Source organism: Tenrec ecaudatus, chromosome 1 (genome assembly GCF_050624435.1).
Source record: "Tenrec ecaudatus isolate mTenEca1 chromosome 1, mTenEca1.hap1, whole genome shotgun sequence".
NCBI classification, from domain to species: Eukaryota; Metazoa; Chordata; class Mammalia; order Afrosoricida; family Tenrecidae; genus Tenrec; species Tenrec ecaudatus.
In genome coordinates this window covers 31,853,227-31,872,954 of record NC_134530.1, presented here as the reverse complement: position 1 = coordinate 31,872,954, position 19,728 = coordinate 31,853,227, and the positions used below count along the sequence as shown (strand labels likewise).

Below are 19,728 nucleotides of genomic sequence, written 5' to 3'. Positions count from 1 at the left end.
GCAAAGATTAGAGTCGAGAAAACTCTATGGAGTAATTCTCTTCTGTAACATACGGGGTGACCATGTGTCAGACTCAACTCGACAGCAACCAGTGACACCAGCAGAACCCTGGATGGCGTCAATGGTGACGGCTTGGCTACTGTGGTAGTGAGATTTTATGTCAACTTGAACATGCATAAAAGACTAGGGGTGGAATCCATCCTGTCAATCAGGTCACAGCCTGATGCTGCCTTTGCTGGGGCGTGGCCTTCTTACAAGACCTTCTGCCACTTTGCCTTTCTGCTGGCTGCCACTAGCCTGTCTCCTGACCCTGAGAGCTGTCAGCGCCCTGCCATGTTTCCACGATGTGTGGATCCCCATGACTCTGTGCCCTATGGCCTGTGATCTTCTTGTATCCACTTCACCTTTCTGCATTAGCAGCGTGCAGCGATATGGGTCTGATGAGGGGCCCCGCTTGCATCAGACTTATGGACTTGATTTGGACTAGGCTGAGATGCCTTCTTGATATTAGATGGTTTCATATTATAAAGCTTTTTCTTAGACATACATGAGTGTCACTAGATTTGTTTCTCTGGACCACCCAGCCTAACATAGCTACTAACCAAATAGTTGGGGGTTCAAATCCTCTCAGCAGTACTTTGGGAGAAAAGACGTGGTCATCTATTTCCAGAAGGTCATCCCCAAACTCCTAGAACCAAATTCACTGCTATTGATTCATAGAACCCTACAGGACAGGGTAGAACTGCCCCTGTGGGTTTTTGAGACTGTAACTCTTTATGGGAGTAGAAAGCCTCATCTTTCTCCCACAGAGAGGCTGGTGGTTTTGAACTGCTGACCTTGTGCTGACCAATGTATAACCCACGATGTCACCAGGACTCCAAAGGGTCACCGCCCTTGAAAATCCTCCAGAGTGTACTTCTATTCCAAAACACATGAGGTCGCCATAAATTGAAATTGACTGCAGGGCAACTGGTTTGGCTTTAAATTTATTTTATAACATCACTGTTATTGGGGCATTAAGAAATAGAGTGTGACAAAAGTGTTAATCACCATTTAGAAGTTGGTTTCATTCCTCGAGTATCAAGTATTTTCAGGACATAATTGGAAGAACTATTTGAAGTAACAATATTTTTTTCCCCAAATCATCAGAGAAACATCTTCTAAGTGGGGTGCTGTTTCAAAGAAATGACCTCCAGTATCGTTAACACGTGGGAACAGGGGTCTAGAGGACTTGGGGTCAGTGGATACTGAATGAGGGGATTTCCCATGGGGCCCCGCCCCCGGCTGAGTCACCCAAACTGCCTCTGTCTAACCTGCTCCACTCTCTGAGCTACAGAACTCTCTCTGCTCTGAAGATCAAGGAGTGGAAAGTTCTCCACCAGCCCTGCGACTTCAAGGTTTGTCTACCAGGGCAGAGCCAGGGGTGGCAGGGAGGAGGGCAGGGAGGTGGGGTGGCACAGGCAGGACCCACAGCGGGGAAAGATAGACTTTTGCTTCCCCTTGCTACAAGTCTAGACTTTTCCTCCTTCTAATTTAGAGCAATTTTCCTGTTCAGTAGCCTAGTCCATGAAGATCAAGAAGTTGAACCTGAAGGATGTGTGTTTTTTTGAATCCTCAGTGTGTTAGCCCCGAAGCTTCAGATCTCAAAGTAAGCGAGTGCATGTCTGTGTTTAAGAAAGGAGGATCCTGAATTGGGCAGAAGAGTGTTTCAGCGTTGAGGTAACCAGGTGTTGGAACACCCCCCCTACTGTTCAGGTTAAGAAGATCAGTCTCTTCATGGAGCTGAGCTGAGAGATTCCACTGAGATTCTCTCCCTGGCACTGTGTTTCAGGGGCAGCACGCAACTGGTGCTGTGGGAATGCTCAGGATCCATGAAAGTCCCCAAAGTTCTGGGCAAAATGGGCTGGAAAGTGTCCTGGTGACCTAGTGCCCACCCCCCATAGCAATACCAGAAAGGGGGAGGAGGGGGGCCTTGAAGAAACAGAGATTCTCTCACAGTTTAGGAGGCTCCCCAAACCCCAGTCTAATCTGACAAATAGCCAATGCTTTAAGACAGCATAGAACTGCCCCAAAGGGCTAGAATCTGGATACAGTCTCCAATGCCAGAGGAAGCCCCCGCTCTTTCTGCTGGCTCCGGGGGGGGGGGGTCCGCATCTCTTCGTCGCTGGTTCATTTTGTCCTTGGTGATTTTCATACGGCAGAGCATCTGTTTCCGCCCATCTTTCTTTAATCTGTGTCCTTCGTATCTCAAAAGAGATGGACTCAAACCACAGCCTCCACTAACTACCTCATTATTCTGAAAAAGAGAACCAAGTTCCTAATGGGATTGTGACCACCAATACAGAGGGTTAGGATCTACAACTCATATATATTTTTTGGGGGGGGGCATGATTCACAACAGTAAATGTGCTTTGTAATGCTGACAAACCAATGTGCTTCCTCATGCTTGTTTTATCATAGAAGTCTGGCGTCTCCCAAAAGTGAAAATCCTTTCCCAGAGTCTATCCCAGTATTACTTGGTCTGGAAAGAACCTTGGCTCTTGTCAGGGGGAATCCCCCCTCATGTGGGCACTTTCAGAAGGAGACGCCAGCTCTTTATTTGAAAGGCTGACTTCTGTGGGGTGACAGCTGTGACATCAGCCAATGGGATGATTCAAGTTTGCTTGGATTCTGCTTTGCCAGTGTCGCGCCCATGCGAGATTCCATCATGGGGAACAGCTGTTACAGCATGGTGGCAACAGTGCTCTTGGTCCTGAACTTGGAGAGGACAGGAGCAGCGCCGGATTCCTGTGGGGATTGCCCAGCTGGTAAGAACCCAATTCGTGTGCATGTCGTCTGTCCTGCTGAAAATACGCCTCAATTAGTCCAGTGGTCAGAGCGAATGAGCTTCCTTTTACTGACCTTTTATTCACTCGTTTACCAACATCTATTGGATGGTACATAGCTGTTCAAACCCACTGGGTACCACTCATGTTCCCATCAAGAGTTATATATAGCCTGAGAACCCCAAGATGGGTCTCTGTGAACCGGAATGAACTCAGTGTGGTCATAATCATACAAGTGGACAGAGCCAAGCCACTTAACCCCATTGGGGTAATAAAGGACCCATCTCAAAGGGTTGCTGGAAGGATTCTATGAAGGCTTTAGATCAATGTGTGGCCCATGGCAAGCCCCCAATACACCTTAATATTATCTGCAGGCCTGGGGGGAGAGCAGGAAATAAGTAGGGGCCAGAGGGCTTAATAGAATATAGAGAACTGGGAAAACTTAATTTTTAGTGGATCCACAAGGGTCTTCCTTCCTGGTTCCAACTGGTAGCTCTCCTCATTTGCTCTGTTGCATCTGAGAGATAAGGGGACATGTTTTTCTTTCCATTAATGTGTTGGTTGCAACGTCTAGACTTGGTTATTAGTAGTTCTGTGATTACTCAGCAGATAATCTGGTAAACGTACAATTTCAAAAAGCCAACCAACCAAACACTGTCTCTCATGGCGGTGGCATCCAGACAGCTAGTAATTCTTTTATATTGTCGTCTTGTTTTCAATAAATGTTCGTAGCGCTTTGGGTGGTGCACACGCGCTAGCAAGCACGCACAGCCAGCATCTACCTTTTCGTAGGTACTCTCTGTGAGAACAACAGGAAGCCGGCTTGCATTCCTTGTCCCCTCAACAGCTTCTCCAGCACAGGGGGACAGATGAGCTGCGACGTGTGCAAGCAGTGCAAAGGTATGATTTCCCACCTGTGTTTGGCTGGGCTTGGTCTCTGGAGTCCCAAGAGTTAACACAGGCTGGCGATTTGAGTCTGGTCTAGATTCGAGGCAAAGGCCGGTGATCTGTGGGCAGTGCCAGCAGAGTGCTGTCGTTCATTCTTACCGAGTGGGCCGTGAACCACGGCAACCGGATGCACAACAGGACGAACTGTTACTCAGCCCGTGTCATCCTTAGCTCTATATTCGTTGTGGTTAGTCGCTGTCAAGTGCTGCCGTTTTCTGTTGGTGTCCCGAGAATCCATTCATGTTCCCCAAACTCAGCCGTTGAGAACTCGCTCGAGCACACTCCGACTCTGATCCCCACCAGGGCCCCATAAGTTGGAACGGACTCAACAGCAGCCGACAGGTGATCCTGACCTCCATGGCTGGTTCCCCTGCCAACAGGCAGGTCCACTCAGATAATGGACTACAGTGGCAGTTACCTGCTGGGTGTGTGAGTCTGGGTAGACGAGAGAAACAAATCCATGGACACGCATATGTGTATAAGAAAGAGATTTATAGTGATCAGAGTTGTATGAGCCCCTAATAAAATGATTTTTTTAAAAAAAGAGATTTATATACAAGAGGAATTGAATATTGAGAAAACATCCCAACCCAGTCCAGTCCAAGGCCATAAAGCTGATATTAGCCCATATGTCCAATACCAACTAGAAAGTCCTCTTCAGACTCACGAAACACATGCAATGAAGCCAAATGCAGGACGATTTACCAGCCAGTGGGTAGAAAGTCTTTGGATCCAGTGTCATTGGAAACTTCTCAGCGCTGGCAGGGGTCTCTTTGTGGCTTCTCCGACTTCTGAGGTCTGGTTGTGTCCATGTGGCTTGTCTTCTGCAATGTCTCCCAGGGAGTAGCAGAGAGAGAGGTGTCTTCCGCCTCCAAGGAGGAAGTCCCAGATTTCCCAGAATTCTCAGGAGAAGGCCATGCCCACACAGATGTCTCATTGGCTACCTCCAGATTGACAGCCTAGACTCCACCCCTACACTCTTCATCCTTAAATTGACACCAGATTAGGTGACTGCCACACTGGGAATCAAGCTTTTTAAATATTAGAAGAAACATTCATTTAACAAGAGAGGAGTTTTGAATCAGTAAAATATTAAAATACCTTTTACAGAGATTGAAAAGTAAGCATTATACTCCAAGGCCATTAGTAACATCATAGGACAAGCATGACTTTTTATCATAGAATTTTTCACCAAAGAATTGCTGCTTGAATTTGGAGATCAAGTGTAATGTAACTGTGGGGGGATTTGGAGGCGTTTTCAGGACGAAGAGGGCATGCTCCCCGACCAGCGATGCCGAGTGTGAATGTGTCTCCGGGTTTCACTGCCTGGGGGCAGGATGCACCCAGTGTCAACGGGACTGCAAACCGGGACAAGGAGTAACGAAAAGGGGTAGGTTCGCATTCTGTTACAAGTCCATTGTCTCAGCCTAACTCATTAGCATCTGTCCTGAGTTTTTAATCCTAAAGTTAAAAGAAAAATGGTTGACCCTTAAGGTGATGAACCGCCGTGCCAAGCGTGTGACATTTACAAAATCATTTTTCACTCAATGCAAATAATTGAAAGACCTCCGTCATTTACCAGGACCATGCATTTCTCTCCCGCGTATAGCGGTCTAATACCCTGATGTACTTTACTGCTTTGTGCCCTTCACTGGAAAGTTATGAAACAATATGGCAACACTTCTTTTTGAGTGATAGATTTAATTTTTATGCAAGGTTGTAAAGACTGCTGCTTTGGGACATACAACGATCAGACGGAAGGCGTCTGTCGGCCCTGGACAAAGTATGTATGACATGCGTTTCCTTTGGCTTAGGGAATAATCTGGGATCAGCTTTTTGAAACACAAAGAATTCTACCTTTGGGGTTATTGTACGCCCATCAAGTGTGAAGGTCGTGCTGCCTGTTAGTTCTCGAGTAGGATTCGAGTCGTGTCAATCTTACGCACAGCGGCATGAACCGCTGCTCAGAGCTGTGCTGTCTCCAGCGGTCTCGATTCTGGAGGTTCTCAGCCGATGCCATTTTCCATTCGTGTCACTAGGACTCACCCCTGTGTTTGTGCTTCGCGACTTTTTTGGGCGTGTCCTCCTACAGTCGCGATTAATAAAATAGCCTAACTTATTCAACGCGATCCTTTTCTTGTCTGCATAGCTGTGATCCTTCCAGAACTTAAAAAAAAAAGTTGTTGTGATTGTTGGGGCCTTCACCCACGTTAGCATGTCCCAAGGTCATGGTGGAAAGAGGACGAGCTAAGAGCTCCACCCTGGTCTGCCTGACTGCGGCTCCTCAGCCTAGGCTGTATGGTTTGTCTTTTCTATGTGCCGGGGACGTCTAACTATGATAAGAAGTTGGGGGGTCAGGGTGGGCGTGGCAAGAGGCAAACCTGGCAGGAAAGCCCCTTTTCAGCTCTCGCAGAACAAGAAGGGGCCTGCATGGCGCCCCAACCTGGGAAGGCAGGGAATCCAGTCGTGTGTGTAGAGTCAGGAGGGCTACGGTCAGCCGAAACATCCGTGTGAAAGCTGAAGGAAGCCCGATGGTCTGATGGGAATTGATCCACGTATGTTCATGTCTCCTGTAGGCGCAGACGCATGCCATGCATCTTTATCAGTATTCAGCCATGCCATGCATCTTTATCAGTATTCAGCCACACTGGGTTTGAAGCAGGGTGATCAATGGGTTTGAAGCAGGGTGTCAATGGGTTTGAAGCAGGGTGATCTGTACCTGAATTCATTATTTGAACTCTATTCATTGGACTCTCCCAGCTGCTCCTCGCATGGAAAAGCTGTGCTTGTGAATGGCACGAGGGAAAAGGATGTGGTGTGTGGCCCACGCTTGGTTGACTTCTCTCCAACTACATCTTCAGCCACTGTTCCTGCTCCGGAGAGAAAGGCAGGTAGGTGGTTCGCTGCTGGCACCCCCAAGAGAATAGGTGATGGCGAGCCCAGTTGGGGTCTACACCGCCTGGCTCTCGTGATGCGTCATCTCTCCGTCTACACAGGCACCTCCAGGGCCCTTCCTTTTGCCACCCGGGCTTCCTGGAGGCCATCCATTTTTTCTAAGAGGTCTGGCATTCTCTCTGTCAGGGGTACACCTTAGAAAACAGGATACGGTGAGACTTGATCGAAACAGGTACTACACCTGTCTCCATGGCAACCAAAGGGGACAAAAGGACTGCCTCCGAGCTCCAGCAGAGTGGCCCCTATGGCCTTCGTTCCTGTGGGCAAATCTTCATCTCCCGTGAGGTTCTTTTGAAGTGTTCGCCCAGATGAGTTGCATCATTGCGAGGACTCCGACTGCCGGTGACCCCAGGTGGGTCAGAGTCGAACTGCAACCGGTGGTTTTCAGTGGTCTGTGTCAGAAGCAGACCCCCCAGACTTTTCTCCGGAGGCATCTCTGGGTGCATATTCGAACCACAGCCTTTCGTTAGCAACCAAATGCATGAATGATGTGGATTCGCCAAGGCCTGCCAATTTGTAGAGTCTGGCTAGACTCAGCTCGTGGGGAGCTGGTTCCCTAGGTTGGAAAGCCTAAACCACTCTTAACACACAGGCAAGGGAGCTAGATTGGCTGGGTGGAGTTGCTAGGGGTCGCTTTCCCAAGGGCTCAGGAGTTTATGTTAATTCGAGAGCCTTCCAGAGGTTGAGGGGACCATGGAATGAAATGAGCCCGCCCGGGTAGCGTCCATTCCTCTTTCTGCTCTTGTCTTCAAGATGGCCAGCCGCGGGTCAAGGGCGTCTTCCTGGCACTGATGTTGGCCGTGGTGCTGTCGCTGATGTTCGTCTTCCTGCTCCATTTCGCCCGCGCCAACTGGGGCCGAAAGAAACTGCTGTATATATTCAAGCAACGTAAGATCAACACCCAAGGATCCAACCCGAGCTCTTGGGATGCCGGGCTGTTCATGGTGGAAAGGAAAAGGCTCTCTTAGTTGCTGAAACGGGAATGGTGGGGGACAGTGGGTATCCAGCAGGTGTGACCTAGCAAAGTGGGGAGCCCTGTTGGGCCTCACGAGTGGGTGGGTGCTGCTGACGTGTAGTGAACGGAGGCCAGGTATGCACCAAACATGCTGTAACTCACAGGGCAAGCCAACACAACGAATAGTTCTTCAGCCCCCAAAGAGTGTCAGGGGCGAGAAATCTGGGTTATTGCAGGAGCATCCATCTAAGGATTCTAGAAAAGAGATCCATTTCATATACGGTCCCATTGGGCTCATGCATGTGTCTGCGTGTGTATTTAAGCTGGTTGGATGTACCTACAGGACACTAGCAAAGAGGCGTCACCAAATCATCAGAATCTTTAGCCCATCTAGCACTGCTCCTCTGCCTGAAAGTAGCTTTCAATCTGAGCTGAGACCCACAGCTTGAGGCGGGCATAGAACGAGGAGGAAACTGGCAGTATATTTAATGAACTGGATTATTTTAACCTAAAACAACACCAACAAAAGAAACTCAGGGTCGGTGCTGACTCACAGTGACCCAACAGGACAAGGTAGAACTGCCCCATGAGGTTCTGAGACTGTAACTGTTTACTGGAAGAGAAAGCCTGGGCTTTCTCCGCTGAGGGGATGGGGGACTTGAACTGCTGGCCTTTGGGGTTGCAGCCGAGTGCATCACCACGATTCCACCAGGTCTTGCTTAGAGGTTACATGAGAAGAACCTGGCGGTGTGGTGGGTGAGGCTCTGGGCTGCCAACCACCACATTGGCAGTTAGAAACCGGCTGCTCCACAGGAGAAACATGAGATTTCCAAATCCCCGAAAGAGCTACAGACTCAGCTAGGCGGTCGTCAAAAGTCAGAATGAACTCAGGGGCCTTGAATTTGGCTTGATTCTGGAGTATAGGTTAAGTGAATAATTTTAATAATGGAATTCCTTCATGACTGTATTACAAGGCACTATTTCAGTAAGAAGCCCAGCAAATAAGTACCTGGCAGGAATCAGCATCCGTGAAGCAACAGCTTACCTGGATGGAGGCAACTCGTTCTTTGTCTTTGTGAAGGACAGATAACAGGCTAGTCTTGACAAGTGGACTTCAGACATTGAAAGAGCGTTCCCAGGGCAAGATTGTAACCGGAAACACCAGAAAGAGACTGATGAGTGTCGGTGTGGAGGCGGTTAGGAATACCTGGGGGGTCAGCATGAGCCAAGTCTGATGTGAGGCTATTTCGGGTCCTCAAAGAGCAGCCATAACCCAGCAGGGCTCCGCTAGGGCGGCTTTGAGTTGGCATCAACTGATGGGAACGAGTGTGGTGCGGTGCTGCTTTGTTGTTTGTATTTTACACGGTGCATCTGTCTAAAAGAGCGTTGCATCACAAACACCCCCAAGGCCCTAGGCTTCTCGTTGCTAGCTGTGATGGAGCACTCTTGGCTTCCCATTCCCAAGACAACCCCCCCTCCCACGAGGACGAGTCACAGGCAGAGGGCTGTGGTTTTCACTGCTTGCTCTTCTTCACGGGCTTGCTGTCTAGCACTGGCTTAGCGGCTGCGATTCTCCTTGCATACATTCCCTGAACCGTGCTTCTCTGGCTCCACAGTGCCGCTCCAGGATCCTCATTGCTAGTGCACATGACAGGTCACCCCTTCCAAGTGTGGTGGAGCATTCCCATAGTGGGGAACAGTACAGGCAGTGGGGTATGGGTGTTCTTGTCCATGCATCTCAGCACATGGAAGCACGCACTTCTGGTGTTTGTTCTTCACTTGGAGTAAACGTGCTGCCATGTGAGACATGCGTGTGTAACTTGGTCCTTGGGAGACAAACCAAACCATTGTCCCCAAAGAGCTGGGCCTCTGTCCACTTTCGTAGCAGTTCTTTTTGCTCCCCATTCCTGTACTGTTTGCCACGTTCAGACTTTTTGAATGTTTGATCTCTCTGGTGGGTGGAGAGTGGTATCTCCTTGTGGTTTTAATTTGCATTTCTCTGACTCGCTAGTTAGGTTAAACACTTTTTAACATTATATTAGCCAGCGGATTTCCTCTTCTGCGACGTATCTGATTAGTTCTTTTCAGCATTTTTCTACAGGTTTGTTTGCTCTTTCATATTAATTGACAGAAATCCTTTAGTCTCTTGTTCATGGGTTGCATATATATATTTTTTCCATTCTGTGGTCTACTCTCTTGTTTTCTTTTTGAGGTCTAACCCTCCAACCTAATTTAGACTTCTAACTTCCTTATCTAACTCACCACCTCCTCCCTGACACATGCATCCATCCCATGGCCACCCTAGACTATAACAAAGATGTTTCTCAAATGCTTTTCAAAAGTCTTGATGAGTAATTAGTGATTTGCCATGGAACTGTACCCATTTCTAAAAATAAAATTTTATTTCTTACCTTGATAAAATTATAGTTTCACAAAAAGGGGCCAAGGTAGTACAGAGAACTTCCACGTGTCCTCCACAGGGCTATAGCATGCATCAGTAGAGGACAATAGCAGAGTCAGGACATCAGCAATGGCACGTTGCGTGTGTGTGTCGTTCTGCGTCATTTTATCACACGTGGGTTTGTGCGGCCACCACCACAACCAAAATATCGTCCTGCCCATCACCGCAAAGACTTCCTCCCACTGCTGGTTCATAGCCACGCCCACGGGCGCCTCCTCACTCTTCCTCCCTGACCCCGGGCAAGCACCGCCCTGTTTTTCCATTTCTATCATTTTGTCATTTTGAGACTGATATATATAGATTCACACACACACACGCACACACACATACAAGCACGGTGGTAACCCCCCAAACCCCGGAATTTTATTTTTCAAACTATGTCTTTTTTACAAAACAATCTTATCACCTTCAAAGTACTCTCTATTACACTTAGCACAGTGGTCAAGTCTGTGATTCCATGATCGGAAACATTTTTCAAACTCATCTGTTTGGATGGCTGACCAGACCCCATCCCACCCCCAGCCCTCTGGTTTATTTCTTCACCTCTTCTAGTTGTCAAATCGCTGTCCTTTCATGTCTCTCTTCATTCGTGGAAACTAAGAGAAGCCTCGTGGCGCGAGGCCAGGTGAGAAGGTGCGCGGGGCAGGAGAGGCATGCTGTGTTTTGCCCGACACTGGCGCACTGAGATGGCTGCGTGCGTGAGCAGGTGCACTGTCATGGTGGCAAAAGCCAGTGCCCCGCCTGCCACAAATCAGACCTTTTTTTGTCGCACACTGGCATGCAATTTTTTCAGAACCTCTACATAGAAAGCTTGATGAACAGTCTGACCTGGTGGAACGACCTCCAAATGCACTATCCCCCTCACATCAAAAAACCAAATGTTTCAGTTTTTTGGTGTGTGTGTGTGTGTGTGTGTGTGTGTGTGTGTGTGTGTGTGTGTGTGGAGAGAGAGAGAGAGAGAGTTATACACATGATCTTTGGATATTGCTTTTTTTCACTCAGCACACTGCTCTTGAGAGCCATTCAAGTTGCTGTGAATGTGTGACCATCTTGGTCTATTTTATTGATCAGGAATAGTCCATGCTCTGATCACATCACACTTTGTTTTCTCATCCTTTGGAGAGGCATTTTGACTGTTTCTCATTTGGGGTGGCGATAGAGGAGGCCGCTGTGAAGAAGCCCGTACAGATTTTGCGTAGACCTGCGTTCTCATTTCTCTAGGCTAAGTGTCCACAAGTACATTTGTAGTTTTAAAGAAACTGCCAAACAATTTCCCAGAGTAGGGGTATCACCAGAAATGTACGAGAGACCCAGTTTCTCTGCAGCTTGCTAGCAATTGGTTTCCGTGCTATCCCATTGTGTTACTGATTTGCATTTCTCTGATGGTTGCCTATCTACATAACTTTTCTGATGAGCGGCTCCTGCTTGCCTTTGCCTGTTGTGTTTGCTTCTCACTGGTGAACGTTGGCTCTTCCGTCTGCACTCTGGAGCAGTGCCTGGTTTCCGTGCACTTCCCCCTTGCTTTGTTGTTGCTGCTTGCCTTCCGGTCACGTTAGACTTTATGAGGGGCCCACAGACGCAGGAGAGAGCTGCTCCTGAAGGCTTCCAAGCTGTGGCCTTTGGGAAGCAGATGGCCGAGCTTGTCTTCCCAGAGGCCTCTGGGTGCGGGTGAACTACCATCATTTTGACCATCAATCAAGTGCTTAACCCTTTGTGCCACCTCTCTGAAGAGGGTCTCTCACAGAGAAAAAGTGTTTCATTTTGATCAACTCCAGTTTACCAGTTTTCATTCCATTGATTTTCTCGCTTGTTCTATATTTTCAAGTCCATTGATTTCTGCGCTTATTTTTATTCCTTCCTTCCTTCTGTTTCCTTATAGTTTATTTTGCCCTTAATTTTTCTACTGTAAGCATTTAATGATATAGATTTCTTTCTGAGCACTATATTAATTACAAATCATAATTTTTCATTTTCAAACATTTCCCTTGAGATTTTCTTTAGCCCCCCAAACCATTTATAAATGCTCCAGGATTTTCTGGTCTTTCATCTATTTTTAAAAAATCATTTTATTGGGGGCTTGTACAATTCTTATCACAATCCATACATACATCATTGTGTCAAGCACATTTGTACATTTGTTGCTATCATCATTCTCAAAACATTTGCCTTCTACTTGAGCCCTTAATATCGGCTCCTCATTTCCCCCCTCCCTCATGAACCCTTCATAATTCATAAGTTATTATTTTGTCATATGTTACACTGTCTGACATCTCCCCTCACCCACTTTCTATTGTCCATCCCCCAGGGAGGAGTTATATGTAGATCCTTGTAATCGGTTCCCCCTTTCCATCCCACATTCCCTCCACCCTCCAGGTATCACCACTCTCACCACTGGTCCTGAAGGAGTCATCTGTCCTGGATTCCCTGTGTTTCCAGTTCCTATCTGTACCAATGTACATCTTCCGGTCTAGCCAGATTTTTAAGGTAGAATTGCGATCATGATAATGGGGGGAAGAAAGCATTTAAGAATTAGAGGAAAGTTATATGTTTCATCGTTGCTACCCTACACCCTGACTGGCTCATCTCCCCACAACCCTTCAGTAAGGGGTGTCCAGTTGCCTACCGATGGGCTCTGAGTCTCCACTCTGCACTCACCCTCATTTACAATGCTATGATTTTTTCTTGTCCATTGATGCCTGATACCTGATCCCTTCGACAGCTCGTGGTCACACAGACTGGTGTGCTTCCTCCATGCGGGCTTTGTTGATTCTGAGGTAGATGGCCTCTTGTTTATATTTTTTGATTATTATTTTAATTTCATTATGTCCAGAAAACACTGTGTGGGACTTCTGTGATGCACATGTGTTGAGGTTGGATGGTCTAGAATAGGGTTTATCTTTGTCTCTGTTCGGTGGGTGTATAAAATCTCACTGTCATCGAGCTGATGCCGACTCACAGCCTGTCTTCAAGGGACATAGGCTCTACCCTGCAGTTGTGTCCTATTGGACAGCACAGCACTGTCCCGTGAGTTTCCGAGACTGTCATGATTCACAGGAGTCGAACGCCCCGTCTTCCTCCCGAGGAGCAGTTGGGATGGCAGCCCAGTAAGGAATCACTCTGTCACCGGGGCTCCCAGGTGCTTCAAAGGGAGACTCTGCTGCTGTTGGGTGGGGGCTCTCTACATCTCATGAGAGACCCTTGGTTGACAGTGTCACTGGATTTTCCAGCCTTCAGGGTGGCATCGAGGAGTAAGACAAGGGGTACAGAGGAGATAGCTCCTGTTCCGGAGGCCACATTCAGAGTCTGTCCCCACCACCCTCGGAAACCCCCTGCACCCATTCTGTCGAGCTGTTCTATCAACTGGGAGAAAGAGATGTTGAACTCTTTAAATAAATTATAGACTTGTCTATTTCTCTTTCAGTTCTATCATGTTTGCTTCACTTATTTTGTGGCTCTATCATTCACATGCACACATTTGTGACGGCTACGTCTTTTGGGGGAGCTCTTTAAGGATTATATAAGTCCCTCTGTAGCTCTCCATTTTCTTTTTCCTAAGGTCTACTTTAATGAATATTGATACAGTCCTCGCTTTCTTTTGATTCATGGTTATGGAGTCCACCCTTCCAGGCTTTTACTTTCAACCTACTTGAAAGTAGTTATATTTTAATTTTCTTTCTTTACACACAACATTCAGTTAGGCCACTTTTAAAAGCCCCACCCTACTAATCTCTGTCATTTAGTTAGTGTATTTACACAATTAAATTTATATAATTATTGATATGTTATGGCTGCCATTTCCTCCTATTGTTTACTTTAGTTTGTTTTTCTGTTTTTAGTCCTGGGTTTCTATGGTTAACACTTTTTAGAATTCCATTTTGATTGGTATAGAGGTTTTTTAAAAATCATTTTATTTGGGGCTCGTACAATTCTTATCACAATCCACACATCATCCGTTGTGTCAGCACATTTGTCCATTTGTTGCCATCATCATTCTCAAAACGTTTTCCTTCTACTTGACCCCTTAATATCGGCTCCGCATTTTTCCCCCTCCCTCCCCGCTTCCCCCTCCCTCATGAACCCTTCATAATTCATAAATTACTATTATTTTGACAGTCTTTTAACCATTTTATTGGGGGCTCGTACGACTCTTATCACAATACATACATTCACTGTGTCGAGCACATTTGCACATTTGTTGCCCTCACCATTCTCAAAACGTTTGCTTTCTACTTGAGCCCTTGGTATCAGCTCCTCATATTTGCGTTGAGCTTGGAGAATGTCTTTTAGGCAGTCATGCGACTGCTTGCAGCAGAGTCTTACTTTTCCTTAATCTGAGAATGTCTTGATTTCCATTTCATTCCTGAAAGATATTTGTACTGGATATAGAATTTAAGGTTGGTCATTCTTTTCTTTTAGCTCCTGTGCTACTTATTGTGCCTCCATGTTTATGATGAGATAGCCCCGTCACTTCAGTTGACTTTCCTCTCTGCATGAGGTAGTGCTGCTCTCTCCTGCTTTCAAATTTCTCTCTCTCTCTCTCTCTTTTTAAAAATAAGTTTGGATATGATGGGTCCTGCTATACATTTTTATCTTGCTTGGAGTTACCACGTTTTAATAATTTGTAAGTTTTTTCACTTTTATCCAAAATTTGAGGGTTTTTCTGCCATTTTTTTTTCAAATATGTTTTCATTCCTACCTTCTTCTCTTCTTCTGGAAACTCTCACGGCCAATATTCGATCCTTTGCTATAGGTCCACGCATCTCAGAGGTTCCATTAACTGCTTTTGTCTGATATTTAGATTAAATAACCATTTTTTCCCTATTCTTTCCATTCTGCTGTTGAGTCCATTCGTGAAATTTTAAATTTCAATTATTTTAACTTTCAGGTCTCAAATTTCTACTTGTTTTTTATATATCCTATTTCTTTCAGAGACAAAAAAATCCACATGTTCCTAATCGCGTGCTGAAGCATATTTTATCATAGCTACTTTAGAATCATTGCCAGATAATTCTAACATCTGTGTCATCTAGGCCTGACATCTGGTGTTGATTCCCTTTTCTCATTCAAACCGAGATCTTCCTAGGCTTGCTGTGTCGTGTGATTTGCTTTATTTTTTCTAGTGTGGTTTAGGTGAAAGTTTACAAAGCAAATGAGTTTCCTAGAATTATACGTACCTAGATGGCTTCAGGACTTGGGTTACAATCCCCTCAAGACATCGCACTCTCCCCACTTTCCACCAGGGCGTCCTGTTTCCACTCATTCCGTTTTCCCACCGCATTTGCGGTCTGCGTGCTGCTTCTGGGCAAATACTGCCCTGTTGGTCGCTCGGTGTAGTTGAACATCTTAGCAACACACTCCTGACGGGTTTTACTGTTATCTCTGCAGCCCTCGCCGTTGTTGACTGTAATCTCTCTGGGACTCAGATCTGAGTCTGAACAAGGGTCATAGTCTTAGGAGGTCCACTAATGTGTGGTAGACCAATAAGTCTGTTTTATTTTTTTAACGAAGTTGCATTTCATTCTCCATGTTTCTTTCGCACTGCCTGGGACCTCCTATAGTGACACTGGTCAGGGCAGTTGGTGGTGGCCTCGGGGAACCCTCTCGTTCTTCTGGTGTCAGACTTGAGGCTAAGTTCATGGGGTCCATCAGTCAGTCCTTTGCACCCATTGTTTCCTCAAGCCTTTGGCTTCCTTCACTCTTCTTTCCCCGAGAAAGGCAGAGGCCGGTAGGTGCCCCTTAGATGGTCAGTCGCATGCGTTTAAGATCCCAGCCGCCACCAGCCATATTTGGATGTAGGGCATTGTCTTTATGAACTACGCTATGCCAATGGACCCAGATGGCCCCCGTCCCCCCACCAGGACTGTGGACATGTGATTTGTTTAATTAAAACCTGGCTACTTGGGAGAGCAGGTTATGAGACCCCGAGTGTAGATAACATTTTCTCAGATCTCCTCTGGCGCTGCGCTAGCAGAGGAACGCGGGTGCTGCCGCCTTGTTGCTGCGAGATGAGGGTGGAAATTCAGGTAGTATACTGACTTCCTGGGGGGCAGGGAGTGAGGGGCTTCTTCTCAGTACTGGGTATGTGTGGGTGTTCAGGCTCCTGCCACTACTACTGTGACTGGGCTGGAAAGGAGTGCTTCCTTACGGACAGGCTGTGGGGACAGTCCTGTCTTCCCACTAGATGCCTGATACACCCGGTGAGAAGGGTGAGACGAGGGTGTCAGCTCTGGCTCAACACTAGCCTTCGCCCAGTGAAGCCACTCGTTTTGTTCCTGTGGGGTTTGCCTGGAGGAGAGCAGCTATTATGTAAAAGTTTCCTGTTTTGCTGTCGCCCCTTTCTTGATAGCATGCTAGAGAGGGGCAGGCTTTCTTGGGGCCTCCTGGTCATTTCTGGGGTGCTGGCTTCTAGTCCCCTGATGGGAGAGCTGAGCAGAAAGAAAACGCAACTCATGTATCCCCAGGTCCTTCCTTGGACCCCGAGGTCCCCAGCTGCTCTCTTCATTAGAGTTACTTCATGGTTGTTTTACGCATTGGATCCAGAGTTTTTGGTTGTTCTTCGCAGGAGAAATCAAGAAAGGCACCATTCCTCCATCTTTCTGGAACATCTCCATTGTCATTGATATTTCAAAAGCAAAGAGACATCTCACTGGTACTGATAGTGTCCACCGGGTTTGGGAAGTTCTTGGTGAGATGGTGCTGCCGTTGGGTTGGGGTTATGCTTTCTCTAGTCACCAGCGTGTGACGATGGGGCCGGGCGTTTTGCTGACCAGCAGTAACACAACACTTCATACAAATGGGTAAGAGAGCACGAGGAAGCTGCACTGTCTTCATAATGGACAAATCAGTTCACAAGACATCCGCCAGCTCTTCATGGAGCCAGTGAGAACATCTACCCCCACCCCGCCCCGGCTGTACATTTGTTTCTTAAGATCCTGTTACTGGGGGCTCTTACAGCTTTTATAACAATCCGCACATCAATTGTCTCAGGCATACTTGCACATATGTTGCCATCATTATTTTCTAAACATTTACTTTCCATTTGAGCCCTTGGTATCAACTCCTCTTTTTTACCTCCTTCCCCCCAACTCCTACCCTCATGGCCCCTTGATAAATGATAAATTGTCATTGTTTTTGTATATTACACTGACTGCTGTCTCCCTTCACCCGTGTTTCTGTTGTTCATCCTCCTGGGTGGGAGTGGGGGGGGGATTATGTGACTGAGAATATCTTTAGAATCTTTAACATGCATAAGCATTTTTTAAAAAGGTATCTGATGCCTACTCTCAGTAATTCTGAAGACCAAAATATGTGTTGCTGAATGGAATCAGCATTTGATCTGTGACTAATATTTTATAGTGCGGTGATTCGTGCTCACCATTTTTTTTCAACCACTTTTCGAAAATGAAGCCATCTTTAAGAAACCAATCAGAAGTATTGGTAAGAGGACACGCATCTCAGAATTAAATTATTTTGGGAGAAAGCTCATGCCTGTCTTGATATCTGGTTAGAATCACAGTTGAAAACGTTTGCTACTTTGTGGGGAATAATAGTTAAAAGATGACAACAGACCAGAAAAGCTGAGTAGCTTCTAACTCACCGTGTCTCTCCGCAGCTTTTATAAAACCAGTACAAACTGCCCAGGAGGAAGATGCATGTAGCTGCCGATTTCCCGAGGAAGAAGAAGGAGCCCGCGAGCCCTGAGGCAGAAGCCTCAAAAAGAAGCAAAGGAGAGACTCGAGTACCTTTGTCTCCGGGCCCTTCACAGGGCAAAAGGCCTTCCTAGGGAAGGCCAAGGACGAGCCTCTGGCACGTTTTCTGTCCAAATGCTAGTGAGATTGGCCTTTGAAAATGTACCCCTTCTAACAGTTGAGCCAGAGCTGGTGGCCAAAAGACATTTTCTAGATGCGACCCAAGGGTCTTGGACTTGTGATTTTGAAACCCAAAGAGAATCATATTTAAAATTGAATCATGAAGGGCCCAATTGTTTCGCTAAAATGTTCATCTAAATAATTCCATTTTTCCTTACGCTAATGGTATGTGACAATAGACCGTAAACTATCCCCAACCAGAATTTCCAATGGTGCCATCATTTAGCACAATGACCTTTTCACGGCCAGGGGGAGAGTGTGGTGAGTGGCCGAGACTGAGGTCCAGAGGGAAAATCCCAAACCACAGAGAGAGCGCCTGAAAGGAGTCAAACGTGCTTGGGCATCCGGTGGGTCCCTTCACCCTCACACCTTTGGCCTTCCTTTCACTTCCCTCGGAGCTAGATCTCTTCTCACAAATTGTGTGTGTGTGTGTGTGTGTGTGTGTGGGTGTGGGTGGGTGTGTAAGCTAGTCGGATATATGTATAAATCCATAAAGATTTAACCTTAGGGAACACTTGTATTCTGTCCTGGGGGCTCCCTCTGAATCCCAGTCCCAGAATCAACTCAAGGGCAACAAACTTGGCTTTGGTCTTAGCATTCTATTCGTTTTGTTCCTGTTGGGCATCCACCTGACAAAACGCACACCAATTCCACAGGCTCTGCATGTCCGCGTCCATGACATCGATCGCCTTCTTTAAGTTGTGGAAACACTCTCATCTTTCTTTTCTGAGCTGGCCCTGGGAGTCCACTGGGTGGTGCCGGGGTTAAAGGCTTGGAAGAGGCCGTCTAAGGTACCATAGTCAGTCTCTACACACTTGGAACAACCGAGGAAGGGGGGGAATCAGGAATGGGGCAAGGATGTGGACTCATTGCCTCCATGAGCCACTGCCTCCTTTGCCAGCAGACCAGAAGAATTAGATGGTGCCCGGCTTTACTGACGTATTGACAAAAGATTCTAAAGAAGAATCCTGATCGAAGGTGGGGCGGGGGGCGGGGTGTTGGGTGGTGGGTGGGATTTATAACAAAATGTAAAATTCTCACAGATGCCAGACTTTCTGGAGTTATTAAGACTGGATGAGCCTGTGAGCTCATCTTTAAACCTTAAACTAAAGATATCCCCTTGGGCCTTCCTAAAACCAGTGTGACCAGTAAAGAACATCTGCCTTGAATATTATGCTCCTTTAAGAACTATCTGTAGGGAATCCCAATGACAACGGCGATTCAAAGGCTCCATGGGACCTTAGCAGAGGATGCCTCTCTGTGCCACATTCCATACACTCAATATATGAAATCACAGAGCAAAGCAATAAAATGAACACTTGTGAGTATAAACTTCAGCATCAGTCTGAGACAATCACAGAATGAGATAAATTTAATGCAATAATCGCTATATCTCTTTTTCTTCCTTATAAGATTGTTTTCCTAGTCTCTGATGTATGACATAATCATAAAGTATTTGTTCCTGGGCAAATGTTTTTATTTAAATATATGAAGTCCTTCTATTTGGCTTTCTTGACTATTTTTGATAAGAAATTTGTTATTATATTAAAACATTTTAAAATGTTTTTTTAATCATTTTATTGGGGGCTCATACAACTCTTATCACAATCCATACATCCACCCATTGTGTGTCAAGCACATTTGTATATTTGTTGCCCTCATCATTCTCAAAACATTTGTTTTCTACTTGAGCCCTTGGTATCAGCTCCTCATTTC

At 46.5% G+C, this 19,728-nt stretch overlaps 1 protein-coding gene across 2 annotated transcripts; it reads left to right on the top strand.

Moving 5' to 3' along the window:
- The first annotated feature begins 1,313 nt into the window (after positions 1-1,313).
- TNFRSF9 (TNF receptor superfamily member 9) lies at positions 1,314-18,984 on the top strand. Of its 2 annotated transcripts, XM_075538192.1 has the most exons (9): positions 1,355-1,397; positions 1,619-1,719; positions 2,683-2,807; positions 3,618-3,725; positions 5,026-5,163; positions 5,490-5,556; positions 6,534-6,664; positions 7,482-7,616; positions 17,757-18,984. In XM_075538192.1, exons 3-9 carry the CDS (start codon positions 2,693-2,695, stop codon positions 17,843-17,845), a joined length of 783 nt encoding a protein of 260 aa, XP_075394307.1. In that variant the 5' UTR covers positions 1,355-1,397; positions 1,619-1,719; positions 2,683-2,692; the 3' UTR covers positions 17,846-18,984. The 2 variants fall into 2 exon arrangements, with proteins under 2 accessions (XP_075394297.1, XP_075394307.1); XM_075538182.1 differs by lacking the exon at positions 1,619-1,719 and having other exon boundaries at positions 1,314-1,397.
- Positions 18,985-19,728: the final 744 nt, after the last annotated feature.